The 15764-nt window shown below is 41.8% G+C and overlaps 1 protein-coding gene across 1 annotated transcript in view; it reads right to left on the bottom strand.

Annotated features, from left to right (window-relative positions):
- Positions 1-10654: 10654 nt before the first annotated feature.
- The window catches only part of LOC138851344 (uncharacterized), an 86948-nt gene continuing 81838 nt past the window's right edge, over positions 10655-15764 (bottom strand). The window contains exon 3 of the mRNA XM_070080383.1: positions 10655-10943. Coding sequence (XP_069936484.1) covers positions 10883-10943 — 61 coding nt within the window. The 3' untranslated portion in view covers positions 10655-10882. The remainder of the gene's footprint in view (positions 10944-15764) is intronic.

Raw genomic sequence — 15764 nt, 5'->3', positions numbered from 1 at the left:
TGTTTTGAATTCGCAATAAAACTAATACCAAGAAAGAGGTGTGTTCTTATGAAACCATACCACGGGTGGGGATTGAACCCGCAGTCAGAGAGTCTCAAAACTCCAGACCGTCGCATTAGCCACTGGACCAGCTAGCCACAATAAGATTCGTCCAACTAGGTATATTTCTACACCATAGGAAGGTTAGCATATGCTTTGAGGGGACTTGATCTAGAGTTCGTCACGGTCACGCTAGCTGGAGATCCGTCTGTAAAAACTTGCATTTGTGGTCACAGTGGTGCCTATGCTAACCTTCCTATGGTGTAGAAATATACCTAGTTGGACGAATCTTATTGTGGCTAGCTGGTCCAGTGGCTAACGCTACGGTCTAGAGTTTTGAGACTCTCTGATCGCGGGTTCTATCCCCGCCCGTGGTATGGTTTCATAAGAACACACCTCTTTCTTGGTATTAGTTTTATTGCGAATTCAAAACAATAACTAATCTAACACTGTAAACAAATGTATTTATTCCATAATTAAAAATGGAGTTTCGAGACTCTCTGACCGCGGGTTCTATACCCGCCCGTGGTATGGTTTGTTTGCAATCGTGTCATTACGATTTCGTGAGTCAATGTGTTCTTATGTTTTGGGGAGGAGGCTAGGGATGTGGCCTGGGAAGCAAGGGGTCAGCAACCTGAGTAAGTTTGGGGGACCACTCTTCTAGAGAGATGAAAGAAAGTTAGAATTCGGGAAAGGTCTCTTCCCACCCTACACATCTTACTGTCACATTAACAAGGATGCCACACACACAAAGATGATATATAGAAAGATATCTCCACATATTCCAAACATTCCAGCAATGTAATCGACTTGAAAAATTTAATATTTTTATTCATTTACTCATTTGTACTGACAAACATTCATGAATATTTAATACGAAGAGCTGATTACTGATTACTAACACTATTGCTGTTATCATTATTACTAATAACCATCATTACTACTATCATTACTACTAGTACTACCATTATCATTACTATAACTAACATTATGACTACTATTATCATTACTATTATTATTACTATTATCACTATTATCATTACAAAAGTTATCATTATTACTAGTACAGTTATCATTACTACTACTATTATCATTACTACTACCATTATTATCATTACTACTACCATTATTATCATTACTACTACCATTATTATCATTACTACTACCATTATTATCATTACTACTACTACTATCATCGCTATTATTATCATTACTGCTACTACTATTATTACTACTACAACTATTATCATTACTACTTCAATTACTATTATCGATACTACTACCATTAACATTACTACTATTATTATCAATACTACTATTATCATTACTATTACTATTATCATTGCTACTAATATTATTACTATTATCATTATTATTAACTACTACTATCATTACTATTATTAACTGCTACTACTATTATTATTACTATTATTAAGTTTGACTACCGCCCACAGGATGGGTATGGGGTGCATAATAAACATATTAAACTATAACTACTATTATTAACTACTACTATTATTATTATTACTAATATTATTACTATTACTATCATTAGAACATAGTAATTATATAATATTGACTGACACTGACACATCACAGTACATAACAACATAACACAGTATCTCAGTAAGACAGACATACTGACCAGTGTTAGGTAAGACACATATGCAACAGTTAGGTATCTTTATTTCGAAACGTTTCGCCTACACAGTAGGCTTCTTCAGTCGAGTACAGAAAAGTTGATAGAAGCAGAAGATACTTGAAGACGATGTAATCAGTCCATCACCCTTAAAGTTTTGAGGTGGTCAGTCCCTCAGTCTGGAGAAGAGCATTGTTCCGTTGTCTGAAACAATATGAAGTTGAAGTGACAGGATGGAGCTTTATATAGTGCCAGGAGGTGAGACGTAGGTTGCTTTGGGAGGGCAGGTCCCTCTCAAACCCAGCCGTTCTCACAAGTAGAGGTTGTCGAAGTTGATGGTCTGTACCAAGATACCCTTGTGTTGCAGTGTCTGACAGAATGAACATTAAAATGGTATAAAATACCGACAGATTGTTAGGTAAGGGTGATGGACTGATTACATCGTCTTCAAGTATCTTCTGCTTCTATCAACTTTTCTGTACTCGACTGAAGAAGCCTACTGTGTAGGCGAAACGTTTCGAAATAAAGATACCTAACTGTTGCATATGTGTCTTACCTAACAATCTGTCGGTATTTTATACCATTTTAATGTTCATTCTGTCAGACACTGCAACACAAGGGTATCTTGGTACAGACCATCAACTTCGACAACCTCTACTTGTGAGAACGGCTGGGTTTGAGAGGGACCTGCCCTCCCAAAGCAACCTACGTCTCACCTCCTGGCACTATATAAAGCTCCATCCTGTCACTTCAACTTCATATTGTTTCAGACAACAGAACAATGCTCTTCTCCAGACTGAGGGACTGACCACCTCAAAACTTTAAGGGTGATGGACTGATTACATCGTCTTCAAGTATCTTCTGCTTCTATCAACTTTTCTGTACTCGACTGAAGAAGCCTACTGTGTAGGCGAAACGTTTCGAAATAAAGATACCTAACTGTTGCATATGTGTCTTACCTAACAATCTGTCGGTATTTTATACCATTTTAATGTTCATACTGACCAGTGTGCTGGAACAACAATAATTATTTTTAAGAAGGTATTGAATATCCCCAGCTGCTAGTTTTATTTTCATCCATTAACGTTTATGTTTGTGTGTGTGTGTGTGTGTGTGTGTGTGTGTGTGTGTGTGTGTGTGTGTGTGTGTGTGTGTGTGTGTGTGTGTGTGTGTGTATTTGTGATTACGTAATGTAAATGGCGATGGGTATCTTTTATACGTCGGAGTGTGTGTGTGAGAGGGTGAATACGCATGCTGCGTTGGCGGAAATGCGTAAATGAGTGTAAAAATAAGTTTGCGTGAAAGTAAGTAAATTTACTTAGGTACAGGAACACGTAATTACAGTTTAACAAATTATCTAAGATTATAAAATGTGTAAATTACCCAGGATAACCCAAAAAACGTCACACAAAGTGATTTATTTCCACTGAACGCTCGCGCTTGTAACCTACTGAGAGTCTAGCAAATTCATAAGACAAATAACTAATTAATAGATAAAGTTCAACAATTATTACAGTTCTAGTGGAGATCTGTAATAATCCAAACGCAATAGAACATTCACAAGCACTTCAACTGCTAATTGAGTTCTAAAAAAATATATATTTAATGTAAAGGAATTGTATAACATAAATAGAACTTCCAAAATTTCACTGAGTGGCCAGGCCTTGGTGGCCGAACTGGACGGTAGCTTGGCTGCGTCTGGCTGACTTACGGTCTAGACTGTCTTGGTCGATGTAATTACAGGGAGCAGATTTCTGTGTGTCCCCTCCTGTAATTCCACCCACCTGGACAGTCTCTACCGTAGACCAGCTAGACAACGCCTCGTTCTCATCTGGCTAGATCACTGAGGGTGGCTGAGCTGACTTCGGGATACATAACCTGGGGAAGGCTGAGACTGGAAGATATCCTAAGGGAAGTGAGGAAGGGGAGACATCCGGGGGCCCACGGATGGATTCCTGGACACATGGACCTGGGAAAGGCGAGGATACCTTGGGGAAGTGGGGAAGGGAGAATATCTGAGGCGGACAGATGGACTCCTGGACACATGGACCTGGGAAAAAGGAGGATACTGGTTGTTGAGGTAGACCTTGGGGAAGTGGGGAAGGGAGAATATCTGAGGCGGGGACAGATGGACTCCTGGACACATGGACCTGGGAAAAAGGAGGATACTGGTTGTTGAGGTAGACCTTGGGGAAGTGGGGAAGGGCAGTGGAAAACGTTCAAGCAGTGAAGGAACAGTGCGCTGTGAAGAAAGGAGTTGCGCAGATGGAGTAGAGGAGAGAGAAGGAGCGGAGGGTGGATCAGTGTCCATTGATGGTTTGGTCTCTGCAATATATTCAGAGATTGCTTCAAGTGTTTCAGAATTCAGAGACGTCGTATGGGAGACAATATTGGAAATGGTTGGGGGGAGGATGAGTAAAGATTGGAACTGTAATGGACTGTACCAAGGTAGGGGGGGGGGCGAAAGGGTGGAGGGAACTGGAGACGCATGGAAGGGGACAGAAGAGGCAGAAACCTGGGAGGTGGCAGAAGAGGAAGAAACTTGGGAGGGAACAGGGGAGGAAGGTACAGTACGAGGAGGAGGGTGAACCTCTACACTTGTAACAGAGCCAGTGAGAGGGGGAGAACCAGGTACAGAGACAGGGAAGGGAAAATGAGGAGGTGGAAGATGGGTAGGAGGTGTTAACGGACCTTTTTTTGACTTTTGAGAAGTAGAGGGACGATTGGGAGGAGGTGTCATATGAGATCTCGTCGCTACTGAGGCTTGTGAGAGAGAACACGAAGAAGCAAGATCAGACTGAGACGTTGAAGTAGGGACGTCTGAGCCGAGGACAGCAAAAGAATTAGCTACAGGAGTGACTATGGGAGAGGTAACCACAGAGGTGGGTGCAGAAGATGGGATACCAGAAGTGGGGGGATGTTTTGAAGCACGGGAATAAGAAACACGAGGTAGTCTCCCTTGGAGGCGGAGATGAGAAACTGCCATGGCATAAGGGAGACCTTCTGTCTCTTTGAGGTAATGGATTTCCCGCTCGTTTAAGTAGACTTGACAACGGCGAGAGTACGAAGGGTGAACCTCATGACAATTAAGGCAAGAGGGAGGTCGATTGCAAGACGTATTAGAATGGTCATCGGCACCACAGACTGGGCATTCGGCGATAGATCTGCAATATTTCGCTGGATGGCCAAATCGCCAGCAATTTCTACACTGTTGTGGTGTAGGGATCACCTTTTGAACTTGTAACCGATGTCCTGCTACATAAACTGAGGATGGGAGTTCACGGCTGTCAAAAGTTAAACGAGCCACATTGCTAGGGTATAGTCTCCGCCCACGGGCAGGAAGAACGTAAGTGTCTACCTTGAGGAGTGGGAGATCTTGGAGTTCCAGCTGTTCAAGAATGTCAGTGCCACATGTCTGGAAATTTTGTTGAACTATGGTATGGGGCAGAATGACGGTACCACTACAAAAATTGAGGGAATGATGCTTTTCAATAGTTACAGGAACAGTATCGATATGGGAAAGACGAGAAAGCTCATGAGCCTGGGTAGCATTCTGTACGGTGACGATGCACATACCACTCTTAAGAGCATGAAAAGAAATATCTTTACCAACATGGCGTAGGAGTGCCTTGCCAATACTGTGGTCAGAAAGATAGGCAGTAGAGGAAGTCGGTCGTAAAGTGAAGAATTTAGTCCATTGTGCAGTCTGAAACTGAGCGTGGAAAGTAGTGAAGGACGTGTCGATCTTTTCTGAGAAGAACGAGAAGGTGGAGAAGTATCATCAGCAGGTAATTGTCGTTGTCGTTTAGGCGTGGGACCAGAGTTGGTCTGACGTGGAATGGGCCGGCGATTCGAAAATTGCCGCATCGTAGAGGGAGAGGCCGGAAGCATAGTCAGAGGAGAGTGAAGGTCAGATAAATCGAAGGAGTCAGTCGAGGCCTCAGTACCTGAAGCGGGTGAGGAAACAGCACCGGCAAGAGGTACAGAGGCATGAGGAGTGTCCGAAGAGTGGTCCAAAGATGAGGCAGGGTCAGAAAGGGGTGCGGTATCAAGAAGGGGCCCGGGGGTAGCAGATTCATGGACTAGGGCTGCCATGGTTAGGTTACTTCTTTCTTTTTGTTTTTAAGAAAAAAAAGAAAGAAGAAAAGAAAATAAAAATAAAAAAGAATAAAAAAAGGGGGGACTGGGGAGGGATAGTTCCTAGGAGGAATGAAAGGGCCAGAAATCTCCCTCCGCGCCCAAGAGGACCTCAGCACCGCAAGTAACGCAGATGCAGCATGGAACCCGTGCCATACCCTACCCATCATGCCAGTAAACCGGCAATCCGGGATAGCAACCTCACATCTGCCGAGCTACCTCGGTGGACAAAAGAGAGGGCAGCCAGAAATCCGCCACAAAGCATACCTCCTTCGGCCACCACCCCCGGAATCCGAAAGGTGGCTTCCAGAGATACACCCATCGCCCGAGAGACACCCAAAGCCACCCTCTGGGATACCGGAGAGGGATCAGGACATCCCCAGGCAATCCAGATTCCACGGCAAACTACGCCACTGCCAAGAACCTCAACGGAATGGGATGGACCCCGGTACCCTTTCCCCTACCTAGGAACTAGCGTGCCTGTGGGGGAAAAAAAAAAACAAAGGTCAAAAAGGAAGGGCAAAAGGGAGGGGTGGGGAGGAGGAGGAGGAAAGGAAAAAGGGGAGGATGGGGAGGATGGGATAGGGAATGGGGGATTGGGGGGTAATTAGGTTCGGTCTGAGGAAGTAGACCGACAGGTCTAATTCCTCAGACCAAGAGCCTCTTCACCACACCAAGGAGCCCCCCTTGAAGAGGAGTTTTAACGTAGCTAATGTTTTCACCCTGCAAATAGATGGGTGAGGGATGTCGTTTGCTTGTTAATATCTTTGTTTTAGAGGAAGATATTATGAGGCCTAGTCGATTACAAATTGCTTGAACTTCAGTAAGAATGGAGCTCATCTTCTTATGCCCTGTTGTATGTATTATGATGTCATCAGCATAGCTTATAGCTATATGTTTAGGTGAGGCAGGTAGAGCATTTAGGAGAGCATTAATAAGAATATTAAATAGCATGGGTGTGGAAAATTAAATTTATCTGGATGTAACTCATAAGATACATACCAGTAAATGGTAACAAAGATAATTATTCTTTATCAAGGTTACAGAGACAAGTAGGAATTTTAGGACACCTAGGTCACAAAAAATGTCCTCCTTCGATACCTACGATAATCTATCTCTCGACAAGTCACTCTGGACCTATATTAATTTCAAATGAAATATACATCACCGGGAATTCTGGTAAAAACATTAATATAAATATGTGGACTGTATCTTAAATTTAAAATTAAAGGAGAATTTATAATAATAAGACTCGCCAATTAGTCTCGAGATTACGGTGTGTCATATGAACCTCCTGCCTAAATTTGTGAAGAAAATACTGGCCAGAATTTCAACACAAAATAGACACGACTTAGCTGGGGTTCTGAAGCTGCCCTGTCCATCTGCTTAATGCTCACATTATGCAGGACTGCAAATCCAACAATTTCGGTTTCTATTTGAGAGGTTTTAAGCCCAATATAACTCCTAGAGTGAGGAAAATTTATGCACATTTCACTAATGTGCCTGTGCCACATTCAAAACAATGGCATCTCTCCCCTGCTCGTCAGCGCAGGAGCAGAGCTTCCCTGTCGGTTCTCTTCTTTAAAATACACTTTAGAGAAATAGTAATGTATTAATCAGGTATATTTACATTATAAAAAATATACAGCATAATTTTGGGAAATTATTTTCCACACTGCGGCCGGGCGGAGGTTGTTGCTAAACGAAACAAATTACTCCTTCCTTTAGGAGACGATTCCAGCCAGTTCTGGCTTGAGTGGCTGTTCTCCTAGTAGGTCTTACTACAATTTCATCTTCCTGCATCACTTGGTCAGTGTTACCTTCAATATCACTCATGTCACTTTCCCTTAGATTTTCATTTATGTTTGATTGAATACCATTTAATTCCAAGGGAATCAATTTATTAATTGTGCGTAAACTTTCCTGGCCATGACACAACACCTTGACATTCCGGGCAACACCTTGTGCATCTGGGTACAATGTCAATACTTTGCCCAGAGGCCACAATGTTCGATGTTGTTCAGTATCAATTAACACAATGCCACCTGGTTGAATGTTCTGTCGATTTACTGCCTCTGTCACACCATGAAAGTGTTCACGTATTGTGTAAGAAGATATTCCTTATGCCACACATTAGACCAATGATCAATTACTTTATTTAACATTTTACATTTATCACACAACACTGCTGCATCATTGTAATCTTCTTCACTTTCTTCAGGATTATTTCTGTAGACAGGGGCAGCTTGGAATTTCCTTCCACATATTAGGTAAGGTGTTAATACGTCATTATCAGGTGTATCACTCATGTACAAGAGAGGCCTGTTATTTATCCGATTCTCCGCCTCCACCAACACCGCACAAAATTCCTCCAAATTAATTCTCTTCTGGTGTAGCACTTTATGGAGACACCTCTTCACTGTGCCTATCAGTCTTTCATACAGCCTCCCCTGCCAAGGGGCTCTAGGAGTAATAAATTTCCAGGTACACCCTCGTTGGGTTAACAGAGATTGAACATCGTTACTATTATTTAATTCTATCAAGTGTTGAGCACCAACTACAAAATTATTGGCATTCAAAATCATCAATCTCGGACAGGATCTGCTAGCTGCAAATTTTTGAAACAGCTGTATAAACTGTTCTGCAGACAAGTCCTGAGCCACTTCTAAAGGAACTGCCCTAGTAGCAGTACAAGTGAACAAGCATACATACACTTTCAGTGGAACACCATCTGAAGTACCTGTTAAAATGATTGGACCACTATAGTCTACACCTGTTACATCAAATGATTTCACTAATTGTACATGCTCCTTTGGCAGTGGTGGAGGACCTGGGTACATATAGGATCTGGCATCCACAAGGCGACATCTTACACAAAATTTAATCACCCTTTTTACACTTTGCCGTCCTTGTGGAATCCAGAAAGTTTCCCTAATACAATTTAAGGTATCTTGTACCCCACCATGTATCACATTTTTATGGGCATTTAAAACAATTAAATTTGTTACATGATGAGTTTTGGGCAGTAAGATAGGGTGTTTAGCATAATCACCCAATTCAGCATTTTGTAACCTACCTCTGCACCTAATTACATTGTTCTCTAAATACAGCCCCAATTTCTGTATTGTGGAACCTTTCACAATTTTTCTTTCCATCATCAATTTAATCTCATTTCCATAGATTTCTTCTTGTATCCTCTGTATCCAATATTCAAGATGTGAAAACTTATATGAGATATTCATCTTGTTTAGAAATTTAAACACCAACTTAGTTACATTGACTAGTTTGGGTAAAGAATACCTATTTAAATCAATTGCTAAGGAAGGACAAACTATTGGAGCGGTGGTCACAGTAATTTCAACAGGAGCAATATACGCCTTTTGTACAGGCCAATTAGCTATATTTACCAACCAGCTCGGTCCTTCAAACCATGATACAGCATTTACAAATTTAACACAAGGTAAATCTCAAGACAAGAAATCAGCTGGATTCTCTCCACCAGGTATATGATTAAATGTTAACATATGCTGACCCAAACTATTATACTTCTCTTGCATCTGATTAATTTCAATGACTCTGGTTAGTACGTACACAATTTTACTGTTTCCATTACAAATCCATTGTAAGGATACCTCATTATCAGACCAAATTACAGTGTCGCTAATATTTATCTCCTGCAACTTATTTCTTATATAATTAGCTAATTTGACACCTACATAAATGGCTGTTAATTCCAACTGAGGTAAGGTACGTGATTTAATTGGGGACACTTTAGCCTTAGACATAACAAGAGAAATAACACTATTACATTAAAGGTAAGCAACTGCTCCATATGCCAATTTTGAAGCATCACAAAAAATGTGGAGTATATTTTTCCCATCTGGATTGGCCACCTGGCGTGGGAACTCCAACATTGGATTTTTTTCATAATCACCAATTAATGCATCCCACCTGTTAATGAATTCCTCAGCTAGAGTTTCATCCCAAGCACATTTAAGCTTCCATCCTTCTTGTATTAATAATTTCCCTCTTATAGTAAGGGGTGACACTAAGCCTAGTGGGTCAAAACATTTGGAAACTTCAGCAAGCAAAACTCTCTTGGGTGGGCCACCATAAGCGTGTCAGCGTGCCTCGTTGTGCTCCGGGTTTTCTCGTGTTTTCACGGTCGCTCTTACGTGCTAGAACTTTAATTTGTGTCATCAATCCTATACGATACATCCCTCTAGCGCCTGGAACCAATCTTGGGCGGAAAACATTATATACTGAGCCAAAAAGGAGAATTAGTGTGCACTACCTAGCAGAGTTTACTGCCAGAGGGGAATCAGGCCTGTGTCCCGTGTGAAAAAAATAATAATAATTGAACTTTTCGTGTCAGAGGAAAGAAAGTCTCCCTGATAACATTGAGTATACATAGTGTATAGTGTATACTACAGTGGCTCCCTAGTACATTGATGATAAAGGCTAAAGTGTAATTTGAAAACAGGTGAATTTGTAAATGAAGTGATAAGCCTATAGAGGCAGGTGCCAGAAGTCGCCAGAAACTTACCACAGGTCAGCTGTTTTTAATAATCTTCCTGACTTGCTAGTGTACTCGCATATAATCTAGTGATACCAGTGAATAGCAGAATACAGTGTTGTAGTAGCAACTAACCAGTATTATAATGGTACTTAGTGGAGTGGAGTGACTTTCATTAGTTTCTTTTTCTTGAAATACCAGACGTATACTGTGAATTTCATATAACCTGTAGTTACCAGCTGTCAGTGGAACGCCTTCCAACTGAACAAAAGAAATTAATGGAAAAATAAATAAAGAAATAACTTAGGAAAAAATGAGAAAAATGATTTTTGAGAATTTTACTTAAAATTTAAATAAATAAAAGAAAATGGCCTTCAGTTCTTTTAGTTGGGCAGGAGTAGGTATGGCCCTGGATAGTTCCTCTGATGTTATTTATGTAGGTTATCCTGGGCAGATGGTAATCCGATGTTCTGGAATCTCCTACCACTTGGATGGAGCACAAGTAGAATAGGTAAGGGCCGGTAGTAGTAGAATAATGTTAATAAGTATTATTAACATACGTCTTGCCCCTTTATCTGGCGTCTATCCTGGAAGACCACGCCAGGAACAGAGCTGGTAAATAAGAGAAAATAAAACTGGTTACCCATAGTCATGATAATATAACATTTAAGAAAGAAAAAGAATGATAAATGCCAAAATCATTACTGGTAACCAGCAAACACTAGAAAAAGAACAAATAGTAATACTCCTGGTAGATCACCCTACCTGATTAGGAGAAGAGTGGAGGTGAAGTGACTCTCCAAACTTCAATCCACATCAGGTAAGGTAAATATTACCAGGAGTAGAAACTTTAACAAATCGGACACCAGGAACTAGTTTTGCCCCAGCCCACCAGAGAGGGGGGGGGGGTGTGCGCGCGCAACGTAACTCGCTAATGGTTCCTGGTTGCCCGAACAACCTTAACCCCACTTACACCTTTTCCCTCACACCAGCGGTCACAATATACAAAACGAGAAGCAATTATTACTACAGAAAAAGCGTCCTTCCTCCAAAATTTCCACCAGTCAACTATAGTGATAATATAGCATTTATTGTGGTGGAGACAAAAAAAAACTAGAAAAGCTAGATACAGCGATTGATAAACAAGGGTTGAGGTCGACCGTTCGTCATTGTAGGAGTTGCCAGCAGTCACCGGTTTCTTCAACACGCAAGTTATACTTTTGTATCAATCAAATCACATATTACTCGGGTAGATAATTTCCAGTAGATCCTTCATGTGTTAGCTCAAATCACCGACCAGTATGTTTTAAATAAGTGACCCATTGATCAGATCAGATCGACTGGTCCGAACCCTTGACTGGTCCGAACCCTTGACTGGTTTCAAACGGTTTCGTTGGACAATAAAGCAGACTGTAAACGGATGGGGTTGTAGGCGCCCTTATAAACACAAACATTAAATATAAATCAGGAACGTGCACGGTAAGCTGTCCAATATACAAAAACAGTTAGAAACAGAAATACAAATAGCTAGAGCTTCATTTAAGGAGGTTATTAATAGAATATTCAAGAGGTTGCTAGTAGAATTGCAGTAAATCAACCATTCAAATCATTATGAAGCTGTGTGTAGTCTGTGGTCAGTCAAACAAACGGGCTTCCACATAGATAAATTGTCATTTTTGTGGAAATTGGTGTCATGCCCCTTGTGCAGATATCCAAGAACTAGCTACAAGCAGTGTTAAAACAGGGAAGTGTTTTTGAGTATGCCCAAATGAGATAAATCTGTGGACTAAAATCACAAGGGAATTAAAAGAGGACAACATCAAAGCTGCTTTCATAGAAAACCTGGAAGCTTTCTACAACAGATGGGAACATAAAAAGTCTGGGCTGAATGGTACTGCCCTTGATACTGGCCATGTAGTCAGAAACTGTAAGGCTGGAGGCGATGTCCTGGTAGTCAGTAAATGTGGGGCTGATACTGCTGTCCTGGGAGACAGTAATGGTGAAGCTGGAGGTGCTGTCCTGGGAGACAGTAATGGTGAAGCTGGAGGTGCTGTCCTGGGAGACAGTAATGGTGAATCTGGAGGTGCTGTCCTGGGAGACAGTAATGGTGAAGCTGGAGATGCTGTCCTGGGAGACAGTAATGGTGAAGCTGGAGATTTTGTCCAGGTAGTCGGGAATTATACGCAGGAAGGAATACATATAAATGACCTCATAGGGGACAGGAGCCATAGTAGGGAAACAAGTGTAGTCAAAGATAAGATAAAACCAATATTGCAAACTAGAAATACCGCAGGAAATAGCAAACAAGAGGACTCCACTAGCAATAGTGAGGATATATTACCAAAAACAACTGGTGGGAGCTCCATTGTTGGTGCTAGGGAGGATAGAAGTAAGACAGGGAAACATGCACCAACAGGGAATACAGTCACAGAAACCCAAGGCAAACGGAAACCAAGCCTGTGCACATACTATGCACTTGGTATCTGCTGGCATGGGAAATCTGGAAAAACAGATGGGACGTGCAACTATGACCACCCTAGAAAATGCCATGCCCATATGACAACAGGAAAATGCAAACTCCCTTCCTGTAAGCTTTTTCACCCTGAACTGTGTACCTCTTCAGTACAGGAAAGACTGTGCTATAACTTAAATTGCCAGGCATACCATCTAAAGGGGACAAAAAGATACAAAACATCCAGGCCATGGGAAAACCTGGGTAGCCACAGCCACTCAAGAGGGAGAGGTTTTTTAGTGCCAGGAAGGAAAAAAAACTGGCAGGAAATGGCAGAAATCGTACACCAAATCCAGTCATTCCTGGAGTGGAACCACAGTCGATGGCCTCCACTCCAAACCAACAAATACAGATACTAATGCTGGAAAAAAAATCCCCCCCCCCCAGTACCAACAATACCACCAGTCCGATAACATTCTTCTTTGCAAATATACAGGGTCTAAAGCCAACAACAAACAACAAAATACCTTTCATCCGTGGACTGCTTGCAGAGGCAAAGGCAATGTTCGCGGCTTTCACTGAGACCCACATAAAGGATCACTTGGACAACGAAATATGGATCCCAGGTTACAACCTATACAGATGTGACAGAGTGAACAGGCAAAAGGAGGGGGTTGGCCTGTACATTGCAGAGTCACTTGTTTGCACAGAACTGCTTAATGCCTCAAATGATGTAGTGGAAGTTTTAGCAGTAAAGGTCGAGAACCAAAACCTAGTCATTATGGTAGTCTACAAGCCTCCGGATGCAACATCCCAGCAATTCCAGGAACAGCTGTTAAAAATTGACCAGTCTGGAAAATCTTCCAGCTCCTGCACCCAACATCTTGCTCCTGGGGGATTTAACTTAAGGCACTTAAAATGGAGGAATATAGCAAATAATATTGTTGCAGTAATAACACCAGGAGGCAGCTCTGATGAAAACTCACACTCACACGAGCTTTTAAATCTCTGCACAAAATTCAATTTAAACCAGCACATAATAGAGCCTACTAGACTGGAGAATACACTAGATTTCATCTTCACTAACAATGATGATCTGATAAGAAATGTCACCATATCAAAAACAATATACTCAGATCACAACATAATTGAGGTTCAGACATGTATGCAAGGAGCCCCAGACCGACATAATGAGACTAGTCACGAGGGAGCATTCACCAAATTCAACTTCAATAACAAAAACATAAAGTGGGACCAAGTAAACCAAGTCCTAACCGATATAAGCTGGGAAGATATACTAAGCAACACAGACCCCAACTTATGCCTAGAACAGATTAACTCGGTGGCACTCGATGTATGCACAAGGCTTATTCCTCTAAGAAAAAGGAGGAGTAGATGTAAAATAGAAAGAGACAGGCGCTCCCTTTACAGGCGACGGAAAAGAATAACAGAGCGGCTAAAAGAGGTCAATATATCTGAAATGCGTAGGGAGACACTGGTCAGAGAAATAGCAAGCATCGAACTTAAGCTAAAAGAATCCTTTAGGAGTCAGGAATCGCGGGAAGAACTAAAAGCCATAAATGAAATTGAAAGAAACCCAAAGTATTTCTTCTCCTATGCCAAATCAAAATCGAGAACAACGTCCAGTATTGGGCCCCTACTTAAACAAGATGGGTCCTACACAGATGACAGCGATGACAGCAAGGAAATGAGTGAGCTACTCAAGTCCCAATATGACTCAGTTTTTAGCAAGCCGCTAACCAGACTGAGAGTCGAAGATCAAAATGAATTTTTTTATGAGAGAGCCACAAAATTTGATTAACACAAGCCTATCCGATGTTACCCTGACGCCAAATGACTTCGAACAGGCGATAAATGACATGCCCATGCACTCTGCCCCAGGGCCAGACTCGTGGAACTCTGTGTTCATCAAGAACTGCAAGAAGCCCCTATCACGAGCCTTTTCTATCCTATGGAGAGGGAGCATGGACACGGGGGTCGTCCCACAGTTACTAAAAACAACAGACATAGCCCCACTCCACAAAGGGGGCTGTAAAGTAACAGCAAAGAACTACAGACCAATAGCACTAACATCCCATATCATAAAAATCTTTGAAAGGGTCCTAAGAAGCAAGATCACCACCCATCTAGAAACCCATCAGTTACACAACCCAGGGCAACATGGGTTTAGAACAGGTCGCTCCTGTCTGTCTCAACTATTGGATCACTACGACAAGGTCCTAAATGCACTAGAAGACAAAAAGAATGCAGATGTAATATATACAGACTTTGCAAAAGCCTTCGACAAGTGTGACCATGGTGTAATAGCGCACAAAATGCGTGCTAAAGGAATAACAGGAAAAGTCGGTCGACGGATCTATAATTTCCTCACTAACAGAACACAGAGAGTAGTCGCCAACAGAGTAAAGTCCGAGGCAGCTACGGAGAAAAGCTCTGTTCCACAAGGCACAGTACTCGCTCCCATCTTGTTCCTCATCCTCATATCCGACATAGACAAGGATGTCAGCCACAGCACCGTGTCTTCCTTTGCAGATGACACCCGAATCTGCATGACAGTGTCTTCCATTGCAGACACTGCAAGGCTCCAGGCAGACATCAACCAAATCTTTCAGTGGGCTGCAGAAAACAATATGAAGTTCAACGATGAGAAATTTCAATTACTCAGATATGGTAAACATGAGGAAATTAAATCTTCATCAGAGTACAAAACAAATTCTGGCCACAAAATAGAGCGAAACACCAACGTCGAAGACCTGGGAGTGATTATGTCAGAGGATCTCACCTTCAAGGACCATAACATTGTATCAATTGCATCTGCTAGAAAAATGACAGGATGGATAATGAGAACCTTCAAAACTAGGGAGGCCAAGCCCATGATGACACTCTTCAGGTCACTTGTTCTATCTAGGCTGGAATATTGCTGCACACTAACGGCACCTTTCAAGGCAGGTGAAGTTGCC

Source organism: Cherax quadricarinatus, unplaced genomic scaffold (assembly GCF_038502225.1).
Source record: "Cherax quadricarinatus isolate ZL_2023a unplaced genomic scaffold, ASM3850222v1 Contig378, whole genome shotgun sequence".
NCBI lineage: Eukaryota > Metazoa > Arthropoda > Malacostraca > Decapoda > Parastacidae > Cherax > Cherax quadricarinatus.
Note: the sequence above shows the minus strand (reverse complement) of the source record. Positions and strands in the feature narration are given on the sequence as shown.